Source organism: Polyodon spathula, chromosome 10 (genome assembly GCF_017654505.1).
Source record: "Polyodon spathula isolate WHYD16114869_AA chromosome 10, ASM1765450v1, whole genome shotgun sequence".
Classification (NCBI taxonomy): domain Eukaryota; kingdom Metazoa; phylum Chordata; class Actinopteri; order Acipenseriformes; family Polyodontidae; genus Polyodon; species Polyodon spathula.
Window position 1 is genome coordinate 8,949,175 of NC_054543.1, and position 19,359 is coordinate 8,968,533.

Here is a 19,359-nt window from a genome sequence, read left to right on the forward strand (position 1 = left end):
AAGATGTTTAATGGCTCTACAGTGTTAATTAATTAATTCAAACGTTTATTTTCAGTTGCTGCTGGAAACTGGGCTAGGTTTTGGCCACAATATGGAATTCAGCATGATGAATGGACTGTCAAAAGTGGCAGATCCCATTTTGAAGCTATCTATAGACCCTCTTCATGAAATTCCACTCATACTAGTACATCGACCTGTTCTGGGACATGCTTACAAAATATGCTCCTAAGAAATTTGTATTGATTCACTATATTTTCTCTGTACTTAATCCGGTTTGCCAGTCTGTTTATAAATGATTTGTGCACGGTATGGATACATGTTACAACCTTTGCCCTGTAGCTATATAGGATACATTTTCTCTTAAAACACTTGCTTACTACATGCTCTTAATGGAATTTACTGGCTACCTACTAGGGACTTCCACACATCCGAATTATCTCTACACGTTCGTCTTTAGCCTGTATTTACAGTAGACCCCTGACGGTGGATTATTTACAAATAACCTCAGTGGTTCTATATAGATCCTCTGATGTAGGATACATTTGAATAATATTTTAAAAAGGTTCCATATTACCCCGTTAAATGGTTCTATAGCTATACCTGTGGATAGAACCTCATTAAGTTCTATATCGAACCTTTTGTTCTAAGAGTAAATATATGACAGCTCTGATAACCGCAAATTCTCTAGCCATTTCAAATAAACCCCTTCTCAAAACGAAAACGTCTGATACATTTTGGGTTTATAGTATTTGTTGTATTTGATTCACTCTTGAAAACAGCACAGCAAAATATACACATAAATGAATACTTTACAGTCGCTTGTAACTACAGTCTAAGATCGCACTCTGTATTTTACGATTCCTAAAGTGCGTATTAACGTTGCTAAAGGATTATTTGCTTATTTTGCTCCATAGTCTTGGAATGAATTACAGCCTAAACTTAAATTGCTGTCCCACATAACTTTAGTACAATTCAACAGTAAGCTGCACGATTATCTAATGGAGAGTTGTGCTAGTTTTAAGCAGTTGATCACATGACTTGTGTTGTGTTTTAAAAGTATTTTCTTTCTGTATTTGTATGTTTGTATTGTAATATGTTTTATGTACTGTTGCTACCCATCTTGGCTAGGTCACACTTGAAAAAGGTTTTAAACTCAATGTGATTTCTTAGTAAAATAAAGGGTTAATAATGTGTGTGTGTGTGTGTGTGTGTGTGTGTGTGTGTGTGTGTGTGTGTGTGTGTGTGTGTGTGTGTGTGTATTCCGTTACCGTACCCTAGGCTAAGGATTGACTTTTGCTGCATAAAAAACGAATGTCCAAGACAAAATAATATAACAAGTCCAGCTACTTCCTTCCCCGTTGTGAGACTGGGTTTATAGGTTCCACAAGGAGTTCATTAAAATAGGTTTCTTCCTTTCTTTCTTTCTTTCACGTCTGTGCTATTTTAAATGTGAACACATGAAAAGTTATTTTATACCAGGAAATCTGAGTGCACTAAAATGATATCTGAAACACGCTCTCCCAGAAAGATGTTATGAAACAGAATCTTGTATCTGAACACGTGTTCAATCGCGTGACAGGTCGTCTCTTTCTTCGTTACCGGCGACTTGCTGTTGTCATAGACTTTTTTTTGCTTTTGGACGAAAATATCGACTCTGCTATTTGGCCTTTGGAAATAGTGAGACACATTCTTAGTTATTTATTTTTTTGCATGCACAAGTCAGCTTTCTTAAAAAAACTTTAATTGTACTGTAAATTTGTACGTCACCGGTTTGAGCTAAACACTGTATTTCGACCCAGAGTTTCAATTATAATGCAGTGCGTGGTACATTCAAATGGGAAGCAATTAGCTGAATTATAGAACGAACTTTATAAAGATCAAAAACTTAAATATTAATATTGGTAAAGCGTTAATCCCGACAAACATTTTAACAAATGTGTTTTAATAATAATAATAAAATAATAATAATAATAATAATAATAATAATAATAATAATAATAAAGCTTACCGTTTACTCCTGTGGAATTACTGCAAGAACTGTCCCAACACTATAAGATGAACTTCCATAATTGGGCTGGAATTATTAAAAAGAAAGAAAAAAGATATAATCCCACTTTAGTATATTAAAGAAACGGGATAACTAAACAAAACAGCATTCGAGAAGTCGGAGTTATGTTCTGTCGGGAGAGATTGCTGCTCTCGCTGTTCTTTTGCATGTTTTGAATTAGAACGCGTACATCAGGGAAAGTTTCAGAAAATGCACGCAGCTAGTACTGCAACTTCGAAAGCCCTCATATTTACATTAAGCTCAGCACATTGTCTGGAATGGCACACTGCTCTGTTATGTGCTGGGGTCTTTCTGGGGTCATTTTCAACAGAACAGCAGCAAATATAGTTAGTTGCAAAGGGCTATTTGTCGTGTTATTTCTTGACAAATTGGGCAATATAATAGCAGTATCGTATGCTACAGTAAAACTTTATGTGCTATTTTTTAAGATATCAAACATTTTTTAGGCAAAGAACTAATAATAGTATAGACAATAGTTAAGTGAATGGTGGTTGCTATAACAATGTAGTCTCGTATACTTGATATACACAGAAGTTTGTGTGTGTGTGTGTGTGTGTGTGTGTATATATCATTATATATATATATATATATATATATATATATATATATATATATATATATATATAATATATATATATATAATATTTAGCTACGTTCGTTCTTAATATGTGTCAACTGATTATGCAGCAGCTTAATGTTTTTACAGTGTACTACATTACTCCCGTTGGAATCGCTGTTACTTTAAATGCTCTGAAATAGTTCCAGCAGTGATTTATCCCGACGTGGTATATAGGTTGAGCAAAAGCCAAAAATCATGCAACCAAAGTATTTGCCCCTTTGGGAACTGCAGTCAAGCATCGCAAGCAGCCAATAAAACTGAGAATTCAAATCAATTTAACTGAAAACGTCTGTTTCGCTCTCTGAATATAGGTTCAGTTATAAGTCTCAACTTGAAGCGTGTCTTAAGTGTTTAGAATCAACGAATAATTGAGTGTAGACCGGTGGTAGCGATTTGTGAAAGTGCATACAAATGAAGAAAACTGCGCCAACCACAACGTAATTTCCGTTACTGTTAAGGTATATATACACACACACACCACACACACACACACACACACACACACACACACACACACCTTAACAGTATTAGGCTTTTTTCGTTATTTTGATATTTAACAAAACCACCATCAATAATAATAATAATAATAATGCAATCATAACAAATACATACATATATATGCATGCAAACTTGACATTTTGATATACATATTATATATAATATATATATATATATATATATATATTATATATATATATATATTATATATATATATATATATATATATACCATCCAACTTTTTTGCAGTTTCATATTGTTGGCAGTATGCGCAAACTAGTTTACAGTTTTTCATGTACAGGTTAATTTTGAACAATGTACACTTTAATCGAATAAATATCTGACACACAAAAACTGCCATTTCAATAAACTCAAGATAGACTACTATAGATGAAGAAACTCCAGTTTAGCAAGCCGGCGAGCCTTACCTCTTCAGCTCTTGTAAAATTCCTGCGATCAAAAAAACATTTGTGTAAGAAGTGTAAAGAGCGCCATCTTGTGGGTTCGGATTGCCATGTTCCGCTCCTGTACAAACTCTTCCGTGTTTAACTGTAGGCGAGATTTTAGTGACTGGAGGTGTTCCGGATCACACTTGGTACAGGACTTGTGCGATCGGCATGGAAACGGAGACTTTGTATTTGTAATAATAGTGTTCCTACCCAATCACTGTAAATATACTGTGATCTCATAATGGGTATTTATTTATTTATTTAATGGATTTTTGTAAAAGGTTGTTATGTGCACGGTTTGAAAGCAGCAGCTCTATCGGGATTAATCAGCATTTGGGCGGTCCCATCTTGAGATTGAATATGATGTGTATGTAACCTCGCACTTCAGCAAGGGTCTGCAGAACCATTCTGTGTTGTTCTTATTCTTTAAATCGATATTTTAGCTTGCAGGTGTCTATCCAGATAAAACTATCATTGAGGGATGTAAATAAACACGATGTACAGAGTGCTAATCCAAGTGTATTAAAGAGATGCACACAAAGGAATGCAGGATACACTGTGTCAAACTGAAGTGTAAAAGTAATCTTAAATGCCAGAAAGTGCAGGTCTAAAATAAAAACACAATTAAAAAAATACAAACACCCAAACAGATACCCATACAAGAAAATATACAGAAACTATTAAGACAATATGTTTGATTTCAAGGTGGAGTGCTTCAAAACGAACGTGTAGTAATATTGTAATATAGCTACTACACAAGCTGTAGAGCCTTTTGCTAAATTGTATTGCATCACCGTAGTGCAGTATTTCGTAAAGACATAAGGCTTATACTTCTCAGTTCACTCTGCTGTACCGAGTCCCCCAGCTGTTTCCTGCATGTCTGTTGCTAAAACGAGGTGCAGACGAATGGAGAGGGGAGAGCGGTTTACCATGTGACTGCGCTCTCCAATGTCTCCAAACAACTCACTCAGCATCATGGCTGCGGACGCTGCGGCTGGGAGCTCTCAGCTCTGCTTCTCTCGACCCGGATCCGTGTCCTTGCTCATCGTTTTCGCCTTCATCTTCCCGGTTTCTGTTCTTGGATTACTGGGTTTCCGCCCCGAGGACACGCGGGCAGAGCTGTCCGTTGAAAATGGGGTGCTGAAAGCGACAGAAGGGACGCGATTCAGGCTGCGTGTTTATTACACAGCATCCCAGCGATTCAACAGAACTGTCAGTGGTAGAGATGCAGTGGCTACGCCGTGGATTGCTTTTATTGAAGAACCGAGTTCTGGTAGATCAGGACAGGTTCACCCGAAAAAGAACCTCTGCATGGATAAGAACTCCAGGACCTCTGATATCGAGTTACTGGGCTCATTCAAACCTCCGTACAACCACAACTCAGTCTTAGTGGACCTGCTGGCCAAGGACTTGCGCAGAGGTGAAAAAATAAAGTACTATTCAATGTGTGCGTTTGATGGGGTAAAATGGGAACACTTTAGGACTAGAGATTTCTGGCTGGCAGTGGTTGAGCGGCCCCCAGAAGCGGACGTCTGGCTGCAGGTTGCCGTCACCTTAATACTGCTGGGATTTTCCGCTCTCTTTAGCGGGCTCAACCTGAGCCTATTGGCGTTAGATCCCGTGGAGCTCAGGGTTATACAGAACAGCGGCACGGAGAAGGAACAAAAGTATGCACGGCGGATTGAGTTGGTCCGAAAGAACGGGAACTATCTGCTGTGTACATTGCTTCTGGGAAACGCGCTGATCAACGCCTCTCTGGCGGTCTGGCTTTGCCAGACGTTTGGGGTGACCTGGCTCTCCATCCTCGTCTGCACTTTCGGCATCTTTTTTATCGGAGAGATTCTTCCCCACTCGGTGGCTTCCAGACACGGGTTGGCACTTGCTTCCAAGACCATCTGGGTGACGAGGCTGTTAATGGTTATCTCATTTCCCATCTCTTTCCCCATCAGCAAGCTCCTGGACGTGTTCCTGCGTCAGGAGATCAGCAACTTCTACACCAGGGAGAAGCTCCTGGGGATGCTGCGAGTCACAGACCCTTACCACGATCTGGTAAAAGAGGAGCTGAATATCATCCAGGGCGCCCTGGAGCTCCGGACGAAGACGGTGGAAGATGTGCTGACCCCACTGAACGACTGCTTCATGCTCGGTTCAGACGCAGTGCTTGACTTCAACACCATGTCTGAGATAATGCAGAGCGGCTACACCAGGATCCCAGTCTACGAGAACGAGCGGTCCAATATCGTCGATATCCTGTTCGTGAAGGACCTGGCTTTCGTGGATCCCGATGACTGCACCACGCTGAAAACCATCACGCAGTTTTACAGTCATCCCTTGCACTGTGTGTTCAACGACACCAAGCTGGATGCAATGCTGGAGGAGTTCAAGAAAGGTAGCCTAAAGCACTTTATCTTTTGTAAGATGTGCAGATGTCTTTATACACCCATACCAATGATATATATATATACACACACACACACACACACACACACACACACACACACACACACACACACACACACACACACACACACACACACACAGGACCCCTCTTTTTTTTCCCCCCTCTCCTTTCTCTCTTCTCCTTCCTTCCCTCCCCCCCTATCACTCTTTCTGTGCTTAATTTTTAAAACAGTTTTTGTAAACTCTATGGAGCTGGAGAAGTTCCTGCAATATCCTCCTTCCTCATTATTACAAGTACATTTTTAATCAATAAAAGAAAAATAAAACAACAAACACTTCATTTAAAATAATAGAATTTGAGAACCTAGCAATGAGTGGAGTGTCCCTACAATCATATGTTGATAATGCCATTTTGTTTTTTTTTTTTACATCACCAAACAAATATTTTGTGGGTTGTACAATGTGGGTCACTAAGATCAGTGGTTCCCAACCCTGGTCCCGAGGACCCCCTGTGTCTGCTGATTTTCATTCCAATCCTTAATTGAAATGATAATTTGCTTAATTAAAACCCTTTTAATTGTTTTCAGCTCTTAAACGTTATCATTAAACTGTTATAGGTACCTTGAAATCTGCAACTCCTTAAGAGCTGAAGACAATTAAAAGGATCTAATTAAGGAAATTATAATTTCAATTGAGGGTCTAGTTAAGTAATTGAGCGCTCAGCTGGAATGAAAACCAGCAGATACTGTGGGTCCCCAGGACCCACAGATTTGGTGGTCTGCGCTGCCCCTTGCCAAATCCTCCAACATCCCAATTCATTTGAGATACTGTCTTCATATTTGCAGGGTGTTATAAACACTGAATGCTATATATTATGATTTCATGTGCCATGAATAAGGCTGCTTGTTTACATGTTTACAGTGAAGACTAAAAACATTCAAACTCATTTTTAAAGGGAGTTGTCATTTCCAAATTCAGTTTAAATGCTTGCTGACATTTTCTGTTGATGAAAGGAATTAAAATAATTGTTTATTCTGTCTTGTTCAAGATTGCAATTTTTATAACCTTGGTGTTTTTCAAAGCCATTGACTGTGCTCACGAAACAACAGCTTTCTAAGGTAGCAGAAATCTCTCCACCCACACAAGTCTGTCACCAATATACACATACATGATACAAACAATACTCATATTTTTAGATAGAAGGAAATCACTGTGTAATGTCTGGTGTGTGATGTGATGTGTTGGTGGTTCATGTGTCTTCTTCAAAGATTTTGATAAATAATTAGCAACACTTACAAAAGTAGCACACACTTTGTGTTAACGGGGAGCCCTGCATGTGACAGGTGACACAGACCTTGGTTGGCGGTTGCTTCTCAGTTGGAACAGAAAGGTTTATCTGTTCGTCGGTCACACAGGTTCCTGACGCTACAGTAGCTGCAGCAGCAAGAGGCTACAAATATCCTATACAAGCACTGCCATGACTCAAAGTAAAGCAGGGGGTAACTGAGGCAGCGTTACTGTCTTGTTTTTCCTGTCTTGCTGTGACATCCTCTCCACCCTGCAGCCCTTCCATACTTCAATCACCCCCAACAGCTCAGAAATGGAAACGTTCAAATATTTAAAACCTTTGTTACCTTTTCAGTCTGCTGTTGGCTTCACATGACATTTAAAGCTGTGAAGATGCCTGTGTGTGTGTGTGTGTGTGTGTGTGTGCAGGTTTGCAGGGAGGCAGTCTGAATGTCACTTGGGTTAATATGTGCAGATGGGGTGGGGGGGGCGGTCATTGCTCATTTATTTTTTAATGGTCTCAAGGAATTATAATCAAGGATACATTACTATGGTGATCTGATGTATTTATTATTATTATTATTATTATTATTATTATTATTATTATTATTATTATTGTTTGCAATGTACCCCACATATTTAGACAGACCCTTTCATATCGAACACCCAAGGCACTGTACAGAAACAGAAATACATTTTTTTTTTCCGTAACAAGAAGTCTAAATTACCAGCAAACTAAAAATAATATATATAATAAGGGAAAGTAACAGCGGAGTTACTTGATGTAGACATCTCATGCCAACAACAAAAATAAAAGGTTCTAGTCTCTCTTTGAACAGTGGCCTTGCTCCGATTCTGAAAATGTGGATTTACAGTGTATGCTGTTATTTATAAATACATTAGCTGCTTAATATAAAAGGGACACTTGTCAGCTTACCATCATTGTTTTTCTAATAGTTAATCTCATAGCTGTTTAATATGTGTGTTCTCTATGCTTCTCTTTTCTATCATTGCCATGCTTGCTTACTATTCCAGCTGAAATTCCTATCTTGGGTGCTGATAGAGGTGCAGCTGAATTAATACTGACTAAGTCTGTTAATTTGAGTGCAGGTTCAAAAAACAGTAATTTCACAGCAAATAAGTGTGTAGCTCAGAGAAGAGGCAGTGGTTGTGCAAGAAGCTGGTAATGTCATGCAATGCGTGTCATAGCAGTGGCATCAGCAGCAGCAATGCATTACACAGCTACTTAGGCAGCTGCAGGGATTAAAATTGTAATCTCGGAGTCCTTCACAGCAGGTGGCATCTTGTCCTCACTGACCAGGGTTGCAGCTACTGATACAGAGCTGACCTGCCATTCATGGAAAATATACAATTACCCGGTTATATAATATCCACCAGCTTTCCTCCCTAGCCAGGCTGTCTCAGACAGCCTACTGTATTTTGATTCATGACATATTAAAATTCATTCCATATAGCGCAGTCGTTTGAAATGACTAAAGCCTCACAACTGAGAATGAAGTTCCTGATAAAGGTGCAATCTCAAATGCTTGTCTGCTTGAATAGCTCTCCTATAGGTACAGATCTATGAGTAATGCTTTTGAAATTCTGGATCTCTTGTTTACTTGAATAGCTCTCCTATAGGTACAGATCTATGAGTAATGCTTTTGAAATTCTGGATCTCTTGTTTACTTGAATAGCTCTCCTATAGGTACAGATCTATGAGTAATGCTTTTGAAATTCTGGATCTCTTGTTTACTTGAATAGCTCTCCTATAGGTACAGATCTATGAGTAATGCTTTTGAAATTCTGGATCTCTTGTTTACTTGAATAGCTCTCCTATAGGTACAGGTCTATGAGTGGTGCTTTTGAAATTCTAGATGTATAAATCCCACTCCAGAAAAGGAATTTCAACTTTCAGGGTTATTCTCATAAGATGTTCGATCATGACTTCCAATCAATTAATATATCAAGAATAATTTTATATCATGAAAAGGTGAATTTGTATTTGAGATTCAACTCAAGATCCAAAATACCCAGTCCTCAGTGGCATTGGATTGGTTTATAATAACTTAGTGATCTGCATTACTTTGGAAACAATCCACACTTAGATGATTTTATAAAAAATCATAATGTTATTGGTAGAATGACTGTAGGAGACTTGCAGTATTTCCTGATTTACACAATGATAAAACTAGAACCCAGCAGTAAATGAGCAGTACTTGTGGCACTGACAGCGAGGACCCTGTGAGCAGAGGGACAGGACTGTAGCCAAGTCAGTGAGAGCAGGATTCAGTGTCAGTCGCACCAAAGCTCATTACAGAACTGCTGGAGCAGGGGAGCTTATGTAATACATCACTGGAAGAGTTTTGCTGTGACTGCATGAAGCCCTGTTTCATTTTTGAATAACATTCTTCTATTAGATTTGTTTAAAAAAAAAAAAAAAAAAAAACAACAATATCAAAATAAAACAGTGTTTCCCAAAATATATTGCCTGCTCCTGTCATATGTCTGCTGGGGGTGGAGGAACAGATCAGTGACAGGTCCTGTCGCTATGGCAACACAGGAAGCTGTAGCTGTGCCGCTAGGCAGAACTAATGAGTTGTTACACTCCTGTCTAAATTGCCCTGCTGTTACTGCCACTTGGCACCCTGGAGCTTCTTCAGTGCAGGAGGAAGTTACCATCCCTATCAATCGCTGGGCTGAGAGAAGCACACAGCTCACAACGTGCTTTCACCTGGCGGGGGTTGTTCAGGGTTAGGCCCGGGCTAGTGCTATATTTTGGTTTTACAATGATCCAGCTCTCACCTGGTTTCTTTCTATCGCACAGGTAAATCACACCTGGCGATCGTGCAGCGTGTGAACAACGAGGGAGAGGGGGACCCCTTCTATGAGGTGATGGGCATTGTCACACTGGAGGACATCATTGAGGAGATCATCAAATCAGAGATTCTGGACGAGACTGACTTGTACAGTACGTCACACAGCTTCCTCGCTGGATTGCTGAACTTACAGACTCATTCCATCTGTTACTCTTATTAACTGTTTCAAAATTAAAAGTAATGTTGTTGTCTGAGCTGAAAATGAAACAATGTGCATATGTTTGTGTTCATAGCTGACAACCGTACAAAGAGGAGGGTGTCTCACCATGAGGGGAAGCAGCAGGACTTCTCACTGTTCAAGCTTGCAGAGAACGAGATGAGGATCTCTCCCCAGCTTCTCCTGGCCACACACCGCTTCCTGGCAACAGGTAGGGTATTCAGGGGAGGGCCCTCTCCAGTGTATAAATCATATCATAGAAAAATTAAAGAATGTCTCTACAAGGTCAGAAAATAGTTTTTAGCAGTGGTAAACCAACCATGCTTACCTCACTGGATTGTGGATATTTGTGGAAATGGGACTGGTCACACACTCAAACACATGCTTCTGTATTCTTTAAGACATCACATATCTGTGTGTGTGTGTGTGTGTGTGTGTGTGTGTGTGTGTGTGTGTGTGTGTGTGTGTGTGTGTGTGTGTGTGTGTGTGTGTGTGTGTGTGTGTGTGTGTGTGTGTGTGTGTGTGTGTGTGTGTGTGTGTGTGTGTGTGTGTGTGTGTGTGCTCCATTCTACTCCGCAGTCCTGAGCAGACTGATTGCTGTCTTTTATACAAATTTACAAATGTGCCAACTGCCAAACAATTAACAATTATATAAAACAATTAACACATAATACATGTGTTTGGCAGGGAGGATTTTTGCCCCCCCCCCCCCCATTCTGCTACAATATATATATATACAGTTTTATTATTATTTATAAAAATAAAAACAAAACAGATATTTTTTCACAGTCCTATCTAGATCTGCACGATCTTATTACCAGGGGAAAATTTCAAATTAAATTAGCGAGTGGGGGTGGCTGGGGGCGTTGAATTACCGATAAGTCACGACACTCAAGTTAATGCACCAGTCTCCTCTTTGAAATTGAACCATGGAATATTTAAAGTCGGCATGATCTTAATTTAGTGTCTCATCTGAAAGACAGCTGCTCTAGCAGCACTGTCCCTAACCTCACTAGCACCCTGCTTGAGCAATGCTTGAGTTCCGGCCCAGCGGGGGGTGTTCTTCCTCGCTGGTTCTTATTTTAAGATCTCCAATCCAAGCAGTAACCATGACTGCCCCTACTTATCTTGAGAGACTTCCCTGCTTTGTTGTGGATCTCATGCTTGAAGGCAGATGAATGGCATCAGCAGTGTAAATCCATGGACAGGCAGCATAGAGTCTTGTCTGGTTGCGTTGTATGTGTTCAGAAAGAATGTACTGTAGTTCTATACCTGTGGGCTGGATTGTGTCAGTCTGCTGCAACTGTTAACAAACGTTTGTTTGTGGTGCCTAATACATAGTAAATGTTAGAAATGTTCTATAAATGTTCTGTATGAAACATATGTCTTTTACATGTAAATATAAAAGACCTGCTTTATTCACGTAACCCAAACTGCCAATCAGAAACTTAACAGATGACATGGTTGTGTCCTATAATTTTACCTTCTAATAATAAAATGAAAACAAGAGGTTTTGTATTGTACCTGTGTAAGTGCTTTTACGAATGAACACAGTTGTACAGTATAGAGTAGCAGTTTACTGAAGCACTGATCGTCTGGTGAAGAATATTCTGTGACATGTATAGTGGGTTGTGTCTGCAAGCTGGCTATTTGAGGTAATTTTAAAATCAGATTATTATAAGCCCTACCATAAGATGCCCTTTAATTCCTGATAGAGAAGCGCGCCTCAGTAGAACACCTCCAGCATCACACACTGTTATACAAGTCCCTTGGGATTGACCCATTGCTCTGTTTAGAAGTGGTTATCTGTGGATCAATTCTGCAAACAACCAAAAAAATAAATTCCAAAAGCACATAGAAATGCAGCATGTTTCCCAGTATTGAGCTATGGACTCCAGGGCGTGCTCCTCTCACCTGGTCTCTTTGCCTACATTCAGAGGTGGAGCCCTTCAAGTCGTGCCACATCTCTGAGAAGATCCTGCTGCGCCTGCTCAAGCACCCCAATGTGGTGCAGGAACTCAAGTTCAATGAGAAGAACAAGAGAGCCACAGAACACTTCCTGTTCCAGCGCAGCAAGCCTGTGGATTACTTTGTCCTGGTGCTGCAGGTACAGTTGTCTGTACAACACTGCCTCCCAGTCCCTCAACTCTAAGAACTATACCACACTGCCTCCCAGTCCCTCAGTTTTAATTGCTATACCACACTGCCTCCCAGTACCTCAACTCTAATCGCTATACCACACTGCCTCCCAGTCCCTCAGTTCTAACCACTATACCACACTGTCTCCCAGTGTCTCAACTCTACCCGCTATGCCTCACTGTCTCCCAGTCTCTTAGCTCTAATCGCTATACCACACTGCCTCCCAGTCCCTCAGCTCTAACCACTAAGCCACACTGTCTCTTAGTCTCTCAACTCTAACTGCTAGCCCACATTGCTTCTCTGTTAATAACATTAACCATGAAGCAATTGTGCTCCACCTAACAGTAACTATTCATCTACCAAGGTTAATAAATTTGTCATGGTTTTGTCTTTAAGGGGCGAGTAGAGGTGGAGATAGGAAAGGAAGCACTGAGGTTCGAGAATGGGGCGTTTACTTACTATGGAGTGCCAGCCATCATGTCCAATCAGACATCAGGTGATTGTTTGAACATACAAACCGACAGGGAGTACCATCATGTTTTGTGTAATAGCATTCATCCTATGTGTAACATGCACCTGTGTATAATGTGCGTGATAGGGATCCTTTTGAATACTACCCTAAAAAGCACCATAGAATACTCTAACCCGAGTATACTGTGTGTATGTGTAACAAGGAAAAAATATTCAAAAATTTTTAAAAGGCTCTGTGTTATAGTTTTAAAATTATGGTATGCCTTCTTTGAGTTTGTGGGAGATTTACCATTCATTCATTCTGTGATTCATTGACAAAGAGAGCACAAATCACACAGATCTGGAATGTGGAGATCAAATACCAGATACTGCCAGTGTTTAGTTTTAGGCAGTCAGTAACACACTCAGAGTGTATCATTTGGGGCAAATCTGACTACTATAATATAGAAGTTTGTTACACTTTCAACAGCCTGCTACCAGAGAAAAAAACTATAATTAACATTCCAGTCATTATCGTTGAGCTGCATCAAGAAAAAAAAGAATGGTCACCTTGGTTCCAGTCTCTGTTCTCTCTCTCTCTCTCTCTCTCTCTCTCTCTCTCTCTCTCTCTCTCTCTCTCTCTCTCTCTCTCTCTCTCTCTCTCTCTGCTGACTCAAGCAGTTTCTCATGTCTTCAGTCTGCCAAATGGATTTCCCATTGACAGGGGGAGTGCACACAATAACCAATCAGTGCCTTTCCCTGGGAATTCTGCGACACAGAGTGAATAACAATGCAAGTGATCGTTGCTCCATTATTAAACACACATTCTGCTGCAGGTGCTTGTGGAGCTGTCATAGTGCGCACAACCTTGTTCGTGTGTTTCTCAAGCCCTCTTTCTAAGTCCTCCATCGCAGGAGGTTCAGTTAAAGGGTATTTTGTCTCTGGATCCCTGCCCAAGGCACAGTAGCATTCCCCTCTTTGTTATGGATTTCTGTACTGGACTAGTGAGACCCTAAACTGGGTCTTAGCTCACTCTTTTAAAACTCCACGCAGCGCTTTACTCGTACAACCTATTGGTCCCTGTTTTTCCCTAGATCATCCCAGTTTTGAGGAAGGTGTCCCAGAAATTCAATATGTCTTTGTAAACAGTTTTTAACATTATGCTTCCACATCCATATAGATTACTACAGCAGCACGACAATGCCAGTACGATGCATTGAGCACAGGTAAGATAAAGACAGGGTCTCGGTTTGTTGTACCTCAGAGGTGGCAGCCCTATGTCTTATACAGTTCTACCTCCATAGTTCTCCACCTGTCTTGAAAACAGGGAATTAGTAAAGAACCCTTATACAGTATAGTAAGTGTAAAATTTACAGGCAACATGGTCTAATCATGAATTGACTGAATTTGTGACACATTAAATTGTGGAATATCTTTTTCTACACCAAAAGTAAGAAGAAAAAAAAATTTTCAACTAATCAGTTACTTTCACAAGTACATTCGTAACCTAATAAAAATGTGCTACCTTGTGACAGTACTGGTAATGGGAATATAGGCACATTGTACAATTTCTTAGAGCACGCATCAGAGAGCCAGGAAATTCAATTCAGAGAATCCAGTCTGTCCATTAAAGACTTCATTAGGTTAGATTACTGTCTATATAATGAATCTGTCCACCTGGAAGCCTGCAGTGTCTGGATCAGTCTAGGTTAGTGTTCCTAACAACTAATGTGATTTTTGGGGAAACGCAACAGGTACAAGAGAGTCCTACAACGTGATACCAAACCAAATCCCAGACTATACAATACTGCTCTGTCAATTACAGGTTGACCTGTGTTTTGTCATATTGTGCTGTATCATGCCATGACTGAAGCCTGCTGTTACCTCTGTGTCTGGCTGCTGTCCAGTTCACAGGTCCCCGTCTCGCAGCAGCAGTCTCAACCGGTCTGAGTCAATGAACTGCGGGGGCAGCATGGGCCAGCTTAACAGCAACAACAGCACCTACCTGCCAGACTACTCTGTACGCCAGCTTACCAACCTGCAGATCATTAAGGTAAGGGGCTGTACCAACCTGCAGATCATTAAACATTTAATTTAGTGATTAAAAAAAAAAAAATATTCAACTGTTTAATTGTTTCAAAGTTATAACTTCCGACTAGGAAGTAAAAGTCAAACGTACAGCTAAAATCAAAACTTTTGCAGATTGAGACATAAATATATATATATATATATATATATATATATATATATATATATATATATATATATATATATATATATATATATATATATATATATATATATATATAACATAATTTAGATCTTTTATTTAACATCATGTAATCAAAAAAGAAATACAAAATGATATCGCAAAAGTCTACAAGAAGCCATAATAGTAATACAGTATTTAATGTAATTCAATATGTTAACGTAACATTGTTCGGCAGGTTTCAATCGTCTTTATGAAGAAAACTGAGTTAATTCTGTGGGGTGATGCAAACCCTTTGGTAGATAGCGATAGCTGTATATCGGACGTGCTTCTTTCTTTTAATAACACTGTTACATTTCAGTTCATTCAGAGAGGGCAGGCCTGATATTCTTGTAATAAAACAATACACACACACGCATACACACACGTATATATTCACTTGTTCTGAAGGTTGAGCCTAAACATTTTGCTTTCCCCCCAGATCACACAACATCACTACCAGAATGCACTTACTGCCACTCGCATGGACAGCTCTCCACAGACTCCTGACACAGATGCCCAGGTGAACGAGGACAGCACTCCCACCCCCGAGAATCGTTCCAGCAGCACTCCCCTGCCGGTGCCTGAAATCCAGACCAGCAGTCCTGTTGAGACCAATACACAGAGCAGCAGAGTCCAGCAGAGCACCACCCTGCTCAACGAGAGAAACCGCATAGTCCGTGAGTCCCAGCCCATAGATCCTTCCATGTCCTCCCCTAGCCTTCATACAGCCTCCCGACCCCAAGAATACATGCAAGCGATTATTCAGCTAGTTAAGAATTTAATACATCATTCATATAGGACAGTAAATACATAAATAGACTCAAGTGACACAGCAGAGGCCAGGAGCGGATCGGCGACCCCACACACCCCAAGCATCTTAATCACTTTGCAAAGATCCGGCTTGTCTTTATATTTGCTTTTAGTGTTATACCTTATTTTATGTCACCGACAGGGGATAGAATCTAACGGCATTGCATCAAACAACACTGGCTGTTACACTCGCATGCACTTAAGGGTCCTGTTTTAATTTTCTAAACAGTGGCATTATTTATATACACCGCTGTTGAATAAACCCCAATAAGTCAATTTCAGTCAAACTCCACCCTTAGCCAACCCCCATCCCCCACCCCCTCCTTCTCTCCCTTACTCCTTTAACCTCTCTCCTAAGTTGGCTTCACAGTACCACACCCTAACTTTGCATAGACTGAACCGTTTGCAGTCACATTAACTTTGCCCAAAAGCTCCCATGTTCCTAGCTTAGACTGCATCTCTAGCACCTCTCTGCTGCCCACTGTTCAGTGTATAGACTTTTAGTTTTCAGGTATGCAGATATCAATACTTGAAACTGACAGGGGGAAGAAGGTATTAAAGTGTGGAAGTGAAAACAGTTTTGCTGTTTGAATATAGTGTTACTGTCTCCTCTCTGCCTCAGTCTGTAAAGAAGGACAGATGGAGCGTCCAAATCCTCTTAGCTGAAAAACTCATTACAGTTTGGAAATGACAGCAACCAAGCTGGGTGAAAACATCCCAATTACACCACCCCAGCTGTGACTCTGTGCTCCAGGACAGCCTTCTCCAATCTGTGTGCCTGCATATCTATTTGCATGGTTAAAATAATAATTTAGTTAGTTTATGGCTAGCCTGTCAGGATTGAGCTTTGTGGAGACATTTAGTTGGAGATTTGATTTGGCACTTTAGTGAACTAACGTTGTGAGAACAAACAACTCTTAATGGAGCACTAGAGCAGGGGTGCCCAACAATAGTCCTGGAGAGCCACAGTCCGGCAGGCTTTCTGGACAACCCTGGTCCTGGAGATCCACAATCCGGCAGGCTTTCTGGATAACCCTGGTCCTGGAGAGCCGCAATCCGGCAGGCTTTCTGGGTATCTTTAAATCATCAATGGGTAAAGACCTGGAAAAAAATGTCAGTGTTGACAAATTAAGAACATAATTGGTTGAATTAATAATTGAGAACTCAGGTGAAACGAAAACCAAAAGACCCTGTGGCTCTCCAGGACCAGGGTTGGTCACCCCTGCGCTAGAGTCACTAATAAGATCAAATGAACAGGCCCCCCTCCCGACTCTCTTTCTCGCCCCCTGCAGGTAGTAAGTCGGATGGGCAGAAGAGCCCCAGTGATTTTGTTTTCCTGAGGATGGATGAGATTCCAAACATCCGAGAGGAGCTGGCAGAACGTGTTGAGAGCACTGGGAAGCAGAGTGAGTAAACAGCAGGGTGAGGGCGACCTCTCCCTCACCCTCTCCTGTCCCTCTCTGTGTCTAACAGCTCTCTGTCTCTCTCTCTCCTTCGCGTCCGCCTTTAGTCATTTTCCTTGCTATATATTTGAATAGTGTCTAAACGTGTTTTCAATACATATAAGATGTCATCCCCACACCTCCTCCCATCTCTTTTTCTCTCTCAGTCTGATACCTCCGTGTCCCTCACTCGAACTGTGATCCTCGTGCCTACCTCGCTCTCTGTTTGATTCTGTCCCTCCAGACGGAGACAGCGTAGCAGTGCCGGTGGAAGACAGCCTTTCCAGCTCCCCGTTCATTAGCAGCCTGTCTCTGAGCACCTCTGACCAGACCCTGGGAAAGAAACTCCTTCGTAAACTCAGTAAGAAGCTCTGCTACCCCTCTGTCTGTAGCTGCATCACATCATCACACAGGCTGCATTCATTGCACATGCACATGCAGATCAATGTTATGAATGTGAGTGAGCAAGACTCATTTCTTGTTAGGCTAATAGTTAATTGAAGAGGTGTGTTACATTTTTCCTTGCATGCAGTCCTGGGTAGTAAATGCCTGCAGTATTTCTTTCACAAACTGTGTGTTAAAATTGCAATTGCAATTGCAATTACACAATGTTATATGGACGTCCCCAAACTTTTATGTCAGACAGACAGCCTTAATTTAGGCTGTCTGTCTGACATAAAAGTTTGGGGACGTCCATATAACATTATGTATTATTTTTTTCAAAGGCAATAAAAAGCGGAAAAAGTCACGAGATGGAGAAAAGACGCCAGAGGACAACTCTGGGATCCCGCAGGTGAAACCCTAATCTGTTTCCATCAACAGGGGGCACCAGGCAGGCAAGCAAGCTCTGCAAACAAAAAAAAAATACTTCCCTGATACTTCCCTATGGTACAAGTTCATGAAATTGAATTTAATGACAGCTCGTAACATGCCAAAATGCAATAGGGTACACAGGAATCTGTGCACTTTGCCCAGTTACTTCAAGATCTGACTAAATTCCTGCTTGACAACCGACATTGACATGCAGGATGTATCAAGGAATCTAGAATCTCCAGTTGCTACTTGCGATTGAAGTGGAATGTGCATGTAAACACAAGGAAGCAAATCAATATTAGTAACTAGATTTAAGGACAGGATCAGTTCTGTTTGATTCTCTTTAGAAACTGATTTAGTAGAAGGAGTCCTTAGACAACCTTCATTATACAAGTTGTCGGTGGGCCTGCGTTGAATCCAGACTACCCTGCTACTTCTTTTTGCCAGTTTGTAGCGATTGTTATTATCCGCCCTCAGATGGATTTAGAATTCTGCATTATGCTAAGCAGGTTATGCTTTGCCTTTGTTTTATATGGGTGTCAGGTAAAGTTTAACTCATTGCCCACTCAGGTTGTTTGATTTGATGTGAAGGCCTGAGGCTACAGATTGGAGGGTTTCAGCAGTTTAGTAGACACACCTCTGGGGGCACAATACAATGGAATGCCTGGTTTCCATCATCTCATAGGGAACTCAGTGTTTCTATGTTGAAGAATCACTACTCAAGCTCCTGTTGTTTGAATCCATGTCAGCTGTAAACAAGATGTACATCTTAATCATGTTTGTATACCTATTTGTTTAATACCTTTTTAAACTTTATTGTATTGTGGTACACACACACACACACACACACACACACACACACACACACACACACACACACACACACACACACACACACACACACACACACACAGTTGTAGTCAAAAGTTTACATACCCCAATGGAAATGTATACTTTCTAGAAATTTCTTAAAAACAAAGAATTTTAGGAAAAATCTTTTGTAGCAAAAGTTTTGCTTTTGTGGATGAGGGAAACAAGTTACACGAAATAGATGTCTACAATTATTTATTTCAGCAATATTTTTTGCAACTCCAAAA

The 19,359-nt window shown here is 40.5% G+C and overlaps 1 protein-coding gene across 2 annotated transcripts; it reads left to right on the forward strand.

The window, feature by feature from the left end:
* The first annotated feature begins 4,548 nt into the window (after positions 1-4,548).
* LOC121321476 (metal transporter CNNM1) lies at positions 4,549-19,118 on the forward strand. 2 transcript variants are annotated; one of them, XM_041260442.1, is made up of 11 exons: positions 4,549-6,023; positions 10,149-10,292; positions 10,434-10,568; positions 12,295-12,464; positions 12,893-12,992; positions 14,854-14,999; positions 15,637-15,874; positions 17,300-17,413; positions 17,694-17,810; positions 18,175-18,242; positions 18,833-19,118. In XM_041260442.1, exons 1-11 carry the CDS (start codon positions 4,583-4,585, stop codon positions 18,839-18,841), a joined length of 2,682 nt encoding a protein of 893 aa, XP_041116376.1. In that variant the 5' UTR covers positions 4,549-4,582; the 3' UTR covers positions 18,842-19,118. The 2 variants fall into 2 exon arrangements, with proteins under 2 accessions (XP_041116376.1, XP_041116375.1); XM_041260441.1 differs by having other exon boundaries at positions 18,175-19,118.
* The last annotated feature ends 241 nt before the right edge of the window (positions 19,119-19,359 follow it).

What these genes read in the sequence shown, in the direction of transcription:
- LOC121321476 (XM_041260441.1), top strand. Translation starts at nt 4,583, where the DNA reads ATGTCTCCAAACAACTCACTCAGCATCATGGCTGCGGACGCTGCGGCT. An exon ending in GCTGGAGGAGTTCAAGAAAG is followed by an intron (nt 6,024 to 10,148) that starts GTAGCCTAAAGC and finishes TCTATCGCACAG; the next exon opens with GTAAATCACACCTGGCGATC. An exon ending in ACACCGCTTCCTGGCAACAG is followed by an intron (nt 10,569 to 12,294) that starts GTAGGGTATTCA and finishes GCCTACATTCAG; the next exon opens with AGGTGGAGCCCTTCAAGTCG.